The sequence below is a fragment of the Myiozetetes cayanensis genome, unplaced genomic scaffold (assembly GCF_022539395.1).
Source record: "Myiozetetes cayanensis isolate MyiCay16 unplaced genomic scaffold, myiCay2020 scf3, whole genome shotgun sequence".
In the NCBI taxonomy this organism is placed as follows: Eukaryota; Metazoa; Chordata; class Aves; order Passeriformes; family Tyrannidae; genus Myiozetetes; species Myiozetetes cayanensis.
Genome location: NW_026087521.1, coordinates 27,031,234 through 27,044,521, shown reverse-complemented (window position 1 = coordinate 27,044,521; position 13,288 = coordinate 27,031,234). Strand labels below are relative to the sequence as shown.

Here is a 13,288-nt window from a genome sequence, read left to right as displayed (position 1 = left end):
AGTTAACACATTTTCACAACATCATAAATTTCTCCTAGTCCCCAACATTGCACCTTCCCATCACTGCCAGTTTTAAAACATATGTCTAGATATCATGGGATAAAACATGAAGTTCACAAGAGGTCCATGAAAGATTATTGTTCTTACAATTTCCTGGCATTGCAAGGTATTTTAAATATGTCAACTATACCAGCAGCCTCCTTCAATTATCAAAGATAGGCATGCTGTTCCTATGAAGTAGTGGTTACACTGACCTGGAATAATCTATATTCTTCACAAGTTTTATACAGAAATCATAGCTCACAGTGAGGAAAATGTAGTTAACAACTAATTCTGTGGAAGTTATTCCTATTTTAATCAGAAATGTGAAATCATCTCATCATAAGCGTAAACAGGTTTTCCCCTTTAACTTTAAACACTTTGAACTCAAACAAAGTCCAAACTAAAACAAATTTGCTGTGAAAAAAATACTACTGTCAGTGTCCTGTAGGACTGAGGAACACACTGTGCATTTAAAAATCTTCCAACATTATCTCTTTACTAAGGTCAAACTCAGCACCAGTTTAAAAATAGACCGTTCTGAGGGTGAAAGAGATCTTATGCAGACGCAGACATCACAGTAGGCCTTCTGGGTGTACAGGATGCTATTATCATTTGCTTGCTGACAACAAACTTCCCTTTATATGGCAAAACCACACTTCTGTCACTACAGTTGCCCTAGTTCTTGAAACATCAAAGTTATTGTTCTGAGAACGCCACTAATTTATCCCTTAAAGCAAACATATAAACCAACAAATAACACAAGAAATATGCTCACTAGGTATCTCTTCTTTGCCTTAAGATACACATCACTAATTACTAAAACTCTAAATGGCATTATGCTATGCATCATGGTTTTAAGAGAACAATATTTTAAGTTTTTACTTCTTCTTTTTTCCCTAGTCCAAATTTCTGCTTTTATACTAATTTTTTACATTTCACAAAGGTAGTCATAAAAAAAGATACCTAGAATAGCAGTAAAATCAGAGCTAAGTGGCTACAGAGTAGCAGGCTAGATTATTCTGCTCCATGTTGGTAAAAGATATGGGTCAAGTTCAAATCAATTTAAGTTCTATTTATGAAATAAATTAAAAAGATTCTTACCGATTCTTCCTACACCAAGTCATTAAATTACAGGCATGATATGAAAATTTTTAGGTAACCCCTCTCTTTGCTTTCAGTTTTCTATCACATTAACTTTTGCCTTCATTTCAGGTGTCTTTTATCCTTTATTTCTGACACAGTTCTTTCTGATTTTCAGTGAAAATGTTGACGCTGTCTTTTAAGAATTAATATTGTCAGATTTAACTGAAAATTTAACAAGTGAGCAAACAATTGCTTACGTACTTTAATCAGGCTCCTCTTCTCACTTGGGAACTACTGTCCACATACATTTGCAAAGCATTCCCTTTACCATAGCATGTTAAACATGACCCCATCTTCAGAAGTTTGCTTTCGGACTGCCACCCACACCACTGATAGTTTCACCAAATGCATATGCCTGAAACTACTCGCTGTTCCTCCTTTAGAGAATTTGCAATCCAGTCACAAAACTCAAATGCAAACTTACCATTCTACGTGTGTTCAACCATTAATACAACAGTTTTCAAATGCATGACTGGGTGTTTTAGAAGCAGCTATATGACAAATATCACAACCACATCTACACAATAAGAGGATTCTAGAAAATCCACTTCCATGCTATTAGACAAATTAAAACCACCATAAAACATACTGTAAACAGTAACTGGTAATGTTGAATTCTAACCTTGAAAGTGTATAGCTATTATGTCTCATGCCTTAAAAGTTCCATTGCTGAAATTCCATTTGATGCACACAAACAGAATAATTCAGATTGGAAGGGACCACTGACAGTCATCTACTTCAGCTGCTGGCCAAAACACATGCAACAGGAAAGGCAGATGGAGGTGTTTGGGTTTTTGCTAGGGCAGTTTTAATTAAGGATGGAGGTTTCAGAGTCTCTCTCACTAATGACTTAGCCATTCTAATTCTGCACTTTTTTTTCCCCCTTACAACTGGTGAGAATGCCCCTTGCTGCAATTGTGGCCCTTGTCTCTTGTCCTTTTGTTGTAGACCTCCGAGAAGGACTTGATTTCATTTCTCTATGTAGCTAATCAACAGATAAACAGACAAGAACATTAAGGTCCTCTTTCAGCTAAACAAATATATATGCACGTATTTAAAGCTAAATGTGGTTAAATTGCACTTGCCAAGAACAGATGATTGCACATTAAAAACTAATGTTACTTTCATGAATACAGCCTTATATAATTTCCCTACAAAATACAGTGATGATAAGGTTAATTATCATTTTAAACTTGATAATTTGCCATTCCCTTGCTTTTGCCTTTGCTAACAGGCTGGAAAAAAAAAAAAAAAAACAACCAAAAAAACCCAGAAAACAAGGCCAAGATTGCTTATTACATGCAAAAATATTTATGTCCACAATATATTTAGTACAGGTCAAGACCCATGGTTTTTCTTCCAGCTTCACCAATAAGATTAGAAATAAATATTTTTCATGTTGTGTAAGCAAAATTCACTTTGTCAGCATCTGTATAGTTCATTGAAAGATTCCTAGAAGTAACATTCTGTAGTTAATATTTATGGTTGCTCATAAAACAACTGATTAAACTGGCTAAGGGGAAGTTATTACTGAAAGATATGAAATGAGCTGTGGAATATTTAATCTATAATTTGTCCAAGAACACAATGTATGAAATATCCTGTAAAATAAAATAGGTCCTCTGTATTTCCCTGATTGTACACAAAATGAAAGCAGGCTAGCTGCAAAAAAGAAGCCAACAACAAAAAAAAACCCACAAAAACCAAACCAAACCAACAAACAAAAATCAACAAAAATCAAAACAAAAACCCAAACTAAAATGTATTTAACATGGTTTTGCATAAACAGAAACAATTGGTTAATTGTTTATGTCCAGGACACACATGTATATCAAACTTCAGCTCTTCAGAAAAATTATTGCATTCTAGGCTTCAATCACTGCTGAATCATACTATAACATCCTACATACACTTCTCTGTTCAAACTTTCATACTACTGCAGGTAGCAGAACTTAGCATTGGCCTTGATGCTAAGGAACCGGATCTCTTTGAAAGATAATGGTTTCATACGGAAAAGAAAAGGTAAGCTGATCTCCAGAGTTATTCTACAAAAAAAGATTTTTCATTACTCCCTCTCTTCGTAAGCATAACATGACTTCTTCATAATAGAAGGTGATATAGCATCTTTAGACCCCAAATTGCACCATTCATGATTCAAGTAAAGCAATATCAAAGGTAAACTCTTAATCTAGTGAGAACTTTATCTTAAACTGAATCTACTATTTCAAGAATTCAGCACTCAGCATTTCATCAGTTCATGGAACCTAAGTTTAAGTACTTTGATTCGTTATCTTCTTTAGGAATCATAGTTGGTACATTGGCTTCCTCAAGTCTTTCACCCTCGAGGGAAGGAAATGACTTTCAACAAACTATCAGTTTATCTTCCATTTAAAAATCCTCTAACACACCAGGCTATCTGTTCAGGAAATCGAGTATACATTCAAATATTATTGTCCATCTCTATTTATCATAATCAAAAATACACTTGATCTCAAGTGCAATAACCATATGAATACCCATAACTTTTTGTATCCTATAGTATCACAGACGTTCAACCTGAATTTACATAAGAAGGAAGTGTCTAATCTGAATACCCTATAGAGAATGACCACTGGAATTCCCCACTAGCTGCTGAAACAATTTTCCTGCCACTTCTAGCAACAAAACTGTGTAGCCTATGTCACTGACTTCTAAAACCTTTCCTAGTTTTAGGTATCTAGAAGCAATGCCAGTCATAAATAACCAGCATCACTTCTCAGTATTTGGAAATGTACTGAGAAAAAAAACGTATCAAATATTTTCCTATCAGAGTTCTCACATTATTTTTAAGGTTAAAGAAAAAAAAAGTTCAGGATAAATATACTGTTACCTTTCTGTAAGTACACTGCAGCAGGCATTTCCATCACCAGATTCTGCTAGAGCAAACCATGTTCCTAGTATCTAAATTATAAATATTTCAAAAGGTAAAAGTGACATTTTTCTAAACCAAGGCAGGTTTCAAGCTCCTTTATGACCTTCACAGGTCAGTCAACCATCACACTACAAGGCAGAGAGTTACAGGATCAGAGACAGCTTTCCGGCCAACCAAATCATGGCTGCAATTTCTGCAACATTCCAAGCAGCCATCTGGTTAAACTCAGGACCTCCTACATACTACAACTGTCCATCATCATGAACAGCAGAAAAAACTATTCTATGCCATTCCCTTTTCTATTGAATTTCTCTCGCACAGGTAAAAGTTATTTCATTTGTTGGAATAGATTTTTTTCCTCTTCATATGCCTGTTCACTAAAAAGTGAAGTAAAAATAATTAAATCAAATTGAATTAGTTAATTTTGTTTTGAGATTGAAAATTACTGTTGACATTCCTCCTACAGCAGGACATGGGTCCCCCTTATGTACTAATTAGCTGCTAACACCTGATCATCTTACAATTTAAAGATCACAACATAACAAGTTCTTCTCCTGTCTTTCTCACTTTCCAAAGAATCAGACATACATATAGTTGTAAGAAACTTCAAATTAACTTGTTTTTATTATTCATATTCTAATCTAGCTAAGTTGCAATAAACCCTTGACTTGACCAGTTGTTGGGCAATACACTCATAATCCATTCCAGTGTAAATACACACGGGCCAAGAAGAAAAATATTTTTAAAAAGGAGTCCAGATTTATATTATCCGCTATAGAACAGCTTTAATTTTTATGCGACTGAATTGGTATTGACGTGGGCGAGATCGTAATTTCCTTCCACTTTCACTAGAATATATCTTAACGAAATTTTATGCTACTTACCTCAGCAGTAAATTCAACCAGACTGTGCATCTGATTTTTTGTCAAGTCCTTCAATGCTACATTTTAAATGAAACACAAAGACAATAAGAGGGGAAGAAAAAAAAAAGGAAGAAACCCAAACCAAACAACACCAAACCAAACAACAAACAGAAAAACAGAAAACAAACCAAGCAAAAAAACCCAACCCACAACTACCAGCAAAAGACACAACAACAGTGATTTATAGTTTTTCCAAGTTGTACCCTTCAGTCACAGTAAGAGTAATGCGTCACACAGGAACATATGGAATTATCTTATAAGCGGTCATTAAGATCAAACTGTTTACTAACAGAAATTCACATTTTAAACAGAATTTCTGATGAGTACCCTAATGTCCAATTTCTTCATGGGATTCTAACCAGAATTTAAAAAAAAATTATTCAGATAATGGTCTGTTATTAAATCTCAACATTTCCCTTTAGAGCCAAAATTACTTATCTTATAGCAAGGTTCTAAATACACTTATATCCTACCAAGTTCCTGACATAATTTAATAATTTTATCTGATATACATTGCTGTGAAAGAATGACAATTTCTTCTTATTATTCATTTAACAACTGGTCACTGAATTACATTACGTTAGTAAGGTTCATGTCTAGTTTTATCCAACAAGCTTAACTTGATAAACAGTGAAGTGGTTTCAGTAAACTTGCAATGTAGTATACTAATGGATACTGTAATAAATATTCAGCAAGTAATAACTAGTTTCTTAATTCAACAGCAAGGTACTCAATTCAATAGAAAGACCGATGAAATCAACATCAACCAGAATATGAAGTTCTCACTGGCACTACTTACAACATTACAGTATTCTTCCCAATCAGCTAACACCTCTTTCATAAACAGCCCAGGCCACCTAACTGACTTCCACACCATTAACTTTTTCAAAATAAAATATCGTTATGTTTAATTACCCAAATTGTAATTTGACCACTAAAGAGCCCGTAAGCCATAACATCCATATATATTACTTTTGACCTAAAGGGTCTAGCCAGACTCTTTCCAGCAGTGATTCTTGCAATCAAATCTTCCTACTCATACCCATAGACTTTAAATCAGGTAACCATAACATTAACTGCAACAAGTTCTTTCCTCCACAACTGTTCAGCTTCCACAGTATTACAGTAATGGCCTACTTAAACCCATCCTGAGCACTCCATAATAAAACCAAGAATTACGGATTTTGCTTACTTTATAAATAGAAGATGCAAGTCTTTCTTCCATGAACAGTATTAACACATATATAATATGATATCTACACTGAAAATAGATTGTAACACAGATAACAAAACCGGAACTATATATTTGATTTTTATCAGGAAAAGACATGAGAGGTTTTTTTCCCACTAATAGAACAGAATAGGAAAAGATTTTCTGAGGTCACTGAGGCACAGAAACTCAAGTGATTATTTAGCTTCTGTGTCAGCACAACCTCCTTCGCAGTGTCCTACCTGCCAGAAGACAGATGACTTGGTACAGAGACCTAAGTACAAACAAAAATAGAATAGAAATTGGAAGACTTAAGAAGGTCAAGCAGAAGTATTCATAAAAGGTTGTCCAGAAAGAAGCTTTCTTAAAAACAATACAAGAACTATTAAATGTCCATTCACATTATATCTACCAGAATTTTGTGGAAAGTCTTTTCATAATTACAACTACTAATTCAAATTCAACACAGTTCCTTCAATAAGTACCCTCTTACTGATATTTATTTTACTAGGTTAGTCTCAAGAATGAAATTCCAGTTAGTGATCTTTTAAGAATAGTATATATTCAGTTTCAGCACTAGAGAACCCTTTTGTTTTATCAACTAAACAGGATTAGATTCCTTCAAAAGTGGAATTTTTCAGATTTGTATGTATAGGCTGAAACTTGCTACACCATCACATAATATCATCATCACAATTATCTTTTCCAGTTCTTGTTTCTGAACAGATACCAGTGAGGAACACAGCCACAGAAACAACCTCACATGCAATACTCCGATTCTTCCTTCAGAATTCTGATCTGCACTGGATTTTCAAAGATCAAACACACATAGCCTTACACAAAAATGCTTAGCAGTTTACCCAAAGTAAGGGAGTTTGAAGAAAGGTCTGAGCATTATACAGTCAGAGGAAGCAATAACAGAAACCACTTAATATCCCTCATAACGATAATAAGGTTAGAGATAGAAAGTATGGGGTTTGTCAGGGTTTTTTTTAATGTCAAGGAAATTTCTATGTAGAAAGTTGGGTTTGTACTTGAAGCAATTATACTTCTATACAGAACAAACAGCACTGGCTGTCATTTTTTTTTTCCACATTAAATTACCACAGCTATTTTTATTTGACACACAGGAAGACATTCTACATTAGAAATGGAGGGACACCTGGAACTTACCCAGCAAGTAGGTTCCTGCTCTCAGTCACACCTTGGAGAAGGTGTTCTCTCTGTTACAGACAAAACTCAAACTCTAAATCAATCTCTAATTTTTACTCTCCAGGTTAAAATTTGCATATAGGAATATTTACAACTCTGAAATGTCATCATTCGAATATCTAACAACATAATTTATACTGCAATCATTGTTAACTCCTTTGTTAAAAACCTATTAACCAATTAAGGAACAAGACATTTTCCAAACTTTTATTTATATAGGAAAACATGTTAAAGGTCTGAAAATACTGTTGTGTCTTCAATTCAAAAACTTACTCAAATTTTGCCACATCAATAAAATACCCATTCTACATACACATACTGATTTGCAATATTCTACACGTTGCACCAACTTTTTTTCTATATTAAGAAAGGAACTTTGGAATAAAAAGAGGGCATGATTTTACAATCAGGACATGAGGTTTTCCATAAAGACAAGCAAAATTAATTCTAGAGCTAGAAATCACTCTCCGGCAGCATCTTTTTGTAACAATGTCTGCATTTCTGCACAGTAGAAACCAAACTGCATATAGGTAAGTTGGTAAAAATGTCCATTAATCCTCAATAGAAGAGCACTATCTCCACAAGTACTGGGGATTGCCGTTGAAGTGTGTATTCCCGAGGAACTGCATGACCCATACAGCCCACAATGTGATGCACAGTGCTACAGTTACAATGCTGTTGGCACTCATATCTGATGAAGTTCTACATAACTGCTCAGATCTACCTCAGCAGAGTTCTCACAAAACACAATGCCTGTTTCAACACAAAAGTTACTGAAAAACGTGCATCCATTTATCTTTGAAAGATGACCTCCTGCCACATGGCTGTTTCCTCTTTGAAGATAAATAAATGCATTTCGAAAAAAACCAAAAAAGCCACACAATTTTTTTTTCTTTTAATCTGTTTAAGAGATGTAAAGATCGTGTTCTGGAACATGTAATAAGAAAAATTACTTAACTAATTAAATAATTATTCCTGGTTTGATTTTTAGTTTTATAAGTCCAAGTAATATAGCAGTAACTAAATTAAGCACTCAAGCAAGTGATCAAGTTAAGAATTATATGTATTTCCCTTAGCTTTGAATCAAAATTGTGAGTTCAAAAGTTAAAACATGTAACATTGAGCTCTTTTAATTCTGTTATCAATAAGGATGAGTTGAAGCTCAGAGGAAAAAAAATACTTCTTGCCTCTAGGCTGAGGTAAGATTTAAATTTTTGTAAAACACTAAACTGTGATTAAACAAATAATTTTTTGCTACCAACTTACTCTCTCCATTATTTTTATCTGACTCTAATTTTATAGTTTTAAAGACTAATGACATTCTAAATATTATGTCCAAAACCAGGTAAATGCACATGTGTGCACACACAGTGGCTAATTCCACAGCTATGGTTGTGATGCATGGTTTCATCAACAGCAGAGGTAGGGATTACAGAAACACACACAATCTTCACTTAGTACCTTAACCGGGCATAAATACCACCAAGAACTTTGGGGTAGGGTGTTCATTCGCAGTAAAAGTCAGCAAATAACAAAAATATATATGTTTACCAAGAACTAGTTGGATGAGAGAGGAAAAACTTTTAGATCTGCAAGCAGTATCAGAATCATAACCACAGGCTCACTTATTCTCTCTTGAGGTGTCCAGGACCATTAACACTAAGTCATCTGTTTGCTCCAAGTTTTGGCTGCTGGCTCCCTACTTACACTGGACTTTGCCAACTGGGACTTCAACAGTCCCTTTTAAGAATTGTGATAGAAACAACAGCCATTCAGAATGACACAGTATCTCTCATAGCATAAAAAAAGCAATTAGTTTGGATGGCCCTGGTCAAGCTGCCATGAATGAATATTTTACTTCAGCTCTTGTTCTGTAAGAGCCTGCCCTTCCATAACCTCTTAGTTATTTTCTACTACAACTTGGCAAAGAGGAGACAGTGGACAAACGTAAAGCAGTCAAGAAGGGTGCAAAAGAAGGTTTACATATCCACCTGCCTATCTCAGTCACATCAACACTTTCTCAACTGGATTTCTGAAGGAACAGAAAAAGCAGCAGCTGGTGGGAGACAGGCCTTCCCTGTTCATGCCTTGGCTAAATCAGCCAGTTCCTCTGAGGACCACCAGGTAAAATTCATGCATATACATAGGATATCTATTCACCAGTGAGTTACAGGAATCACAGGTAAATAAGCAATATGAAAGGGATAAAAGTATTAACCTGTTTACACAATAAAAGCCTCATATACCAAAATTAAGTCTCAAAAACTCACGAGGACAAAACCTCATTCAGATACTATATCCTGTAAGCCTTTACAACGTAACACAATTAAAAACTTTACAATACAATAGTAAGCCAAAGATGATTCTAACAAACCCATATCATGAATTACTTAGAAGTTGTTACTGATATATAAAATATCCTTCAATATTTTCACACCAAAACTATTCCATAGATTATATTTACATTGTTTAACTTTCTTTGTATTGATCTAAAGTCCTTTTTGAATTCTCTAATGTGATTATTCAATGTACTTTCCAAAGACTAAGAAAAACTTCAGTACAGCGCATAAATGCAATGTGACTTCTTCCATGTGAGCGTACATAAACTTCATGATTGCCTTTGAGATTAGGTAAAATTTTCCAAAGATACAAAAAAACCCACAGCATCTAAAAGACCAGTTATCATGCTCAAACATATAGCAAAGTGAAAGCAGTCAATGCAGACATCTCAGATGACAAACACTCAGAAAGAATAACAAGAATCAAACTACTAATTCTGTTTTCTGATCAGACAACATGCTCATTTTCTGTTCCATCTATTAATTACTAATCAGTTACATTGACTGGTTTAAACAATCACTAGAGCATGACTTGGGCAGAGGGATGCCCACACAGGCAGAATCAAATATTACAAGCAACCATTAAACGACCTGAAATTGGAGTCCTTTCGCAATATTAGATGTTGCAAAACAAATAAATTCATATCTGTAATTAGACCATTTATAGAAAATTTTACATTACAGACAGTAATGTAGATCACAATGTAAATATAAGTGTCTAACAAAAGAAGAATATGTGAGAGGGTTGGCTTTAAGGGCTGATAGTGAAAATTGTTTTACAAACTACCACTACAGTAAAAACATAGGCAAAGAAAATGGAAAAATTAAAAGAGATATATGACAAAAAGGAAGTCAGATAATATAGCTTCCAAAGACATTTCTCTTATAATCTGCATATTATGCATTTCACTTAGAAAACTAAAACGTTAAGCTTAAACTATCCAAGCATGTAGTACAAGTATGTGTTATATCACTGTGTCAGTTATGCACACTTTGACATTCCATTTCTATATTATATTAAGGCTGAAATAGAGTTTCTGTCCTCTGTTAGTCTTGAATATTTTCAACAGTGAAACACTGCCACCTTTTGACTTGATACACAGACCTCCCCACTGTAAATGCAAATTTTTTTTTTAATGTTCCATCTCTCCATTAGGGAGGTGGTTGAATTCTTGTCATCTTATCTAAAATTTTATTCAGAAGACATATTTCTTCAGGGAAAAAAATAAATATGAATTGATAAAGAAAGACTATATTTCTCAAAAATATGAGTGCATAGCCAAACAACTTTAAAGGAATACTCCATTAAGCCACAATGTTTTATCTGTTTTCTCTCTTTACCTCACAACTCTTTGTTCTGGCAGTTTTGGTACATGTATATGCTGTATCAAATAATATCTTGCATGGTATTCCTTTCTAGTAAAACTTGGTAATGCATTCTTTGAACATCTGAGTTTTGAAAATGGATGATAGGAATAACAATAACGTGTCATAAAAAATTTTATGTTCCTTGCTCATATATATATTTACATGATTCTAGATTAAATACTGATGGTTCAACATCTATATAAGCACATTTTGAAATGTATGCAAAATTACTTACACCAATGACACAATGTCCCCGCGTTGTACGTCATAATTTCGAATGCTCCAGTGGTTTAAGAGCACTACATCAGATGCTTGTCTTCCCCCAGGATTCAAAGAAGGCTGAGAGGGGGAGAAAAAAACCCCAAACATCTTTAGATCTACATTTCCTTTATGAATTTTCCACCTAACTCTCATTCCATCAACAGATGAAATCCATTAAAATTAGTAAAAACATACCCACTTACTGTAAGAGGCCAAGAATCTGTTGCATTATGGGAAATATATTTATTAAATGACATTAAATATAATTAATTTCTGACAAACTGTATTTCACATTATTTAGTGCACTACTGCATGTAAATCAAGTCACACAGGTTAAATACTTATGGGAAGCCTGATGAAAAGAAGGTATTGCCTTTAATGCTTATCATTTAATATTAAAATCAAAGGAGAACAAGGAACACTAATTCCCAGAAAGAAAAAAAGAGCAACAATGTTTTTGCTGACATCTCACTGCTTATACAAGCATAATGCACTAAAAATTAAATATGTACTTGTAACAATACTAATTCCAGCATCCTTTGCAAAGGGAGAAAACAAACCCTATACCTACAGCATGCACTGGCATTGGCAGTAAATGTGGGCCTTCCATAACAGGATACATAGGAGCTTGAACTCTCACAGAACCACACATAGAAATGAGACTGGTCACTAAACTTAGCATTAAAATAACCAAGTAATTAATGAGTACAGAGTATTAGGAGGTATATAGAACCACACCTAATTATTCTGTGGGATGTGATATAAAACCAGGGTAACTGGCCAATGCTGGCTTGAAGTTAACCCATAGGAAATGTCAGAGGAAGGAAGTAGTCCATCACAGTACTGTCTTCGTTTAGTTTTGCAGAGCTCATTTCAATAAAAATACTCCCTTTTGCTAGATAGAAAGTATTTAAGAGTATTCCAGGCTAAAGTCTTCTGACAGCTTATTTCTCAGTAAGCTTTTTCAGCCTCTTCAAATACAACTACAGTATCTCCAAGATGGACAGCAGATGACCTCTAATTTAGATTCTAGAGTTAGGTGACATATGAAATAAAACAGAGTATTGACATTAGGCAGCTCCTCATTTGTCAGTATGAGAGCTGCAATATTAGCTATTTTTGCCAGTAGTTGGTTTTGTGTTTTTTGTTTGCTTGTTTGTTTTGTAGAAGAGGATTTTGGTGCTTACCTTACAATCTAAATCTAACTTGGACCTCCCCACCAACCACTGGATTTTCACTGCTGATATGCCCCTCCCCAGATTGATAGTACCTTTGATGAGCAAACGAGTTGGGACACTGAAATGAACTGTTCTCAACACAAGTAATTACATAATATTAAATTTCATTATATTACATCCTCAGCAGGTGTAATTCAAATGAACAGTAAGTAATATAGGTCAAAAGAATAAATGTGTCAGGGGAGGGGGAGGAATATGACACAATATGTTTATTTCAATAGCAAACAAGGCTAGTTACATTTTGAGCTGTGGACTATGGGCAAGTTTCTAGTCAAGAAAGTCTGCAGATCAGTGCAGATCACCTTAACATCCATACAGATATGGTTCAAGTCTTAGCTATAAACATATTAACATCGATCACTGTTTTATCTACCAGACTCTAAGCACTGCAAGAATCAGATTAATGAAAATCAGAAGCTAAGTAGCAGATATTTGATTACTTGTTTTTAATCAGGATTTCCAAAATTATTTACCACCTTCATAGTATTTTCCATCAAAGGATCATTTATTCACATACAAATGATCTACATACAAATTCATTAACAATTCACAGCCACACTCATTTTGCTAAATGCAGGCAGATATGGGCCAGAAGCTAAAAACAGTACTAAGTACAAGGCAGAGACTAATCTTACAAAGTA

General features: G+C 34.4%; 1 protein-coding gene across 6 annotated transcripts in view; it reads right to left on the bottom strand.

Annotated features, from left to right (window-relative positions):
• IMMP2L (inner mitochondrial membrane peptidase subunit 2) overlaps positions 1-13,288 on the bottom strand; it is a 410,416-nt gene that overhangs the window by 384,750 nt on the left and 12,378 nt on the right. For all 6 annotated transcript variants that reach the window (XR_007629941.1, XM_050323972.1, XM_050323973.1 and 3 more), the window contains exon 3: positions 11,384-11,487. Coding sequence is in view for 5 of the 6 variants with exons in the window: in XM_050323972.1 (XP_050179929.1) it covers positions 11,384-11,487 (104 nt within the window). In the remaining variant the exon portion in view is untranslated. The remainder of the gene's footprint in view (positions 1-11,383; positions 11,488-13,288) is intronic.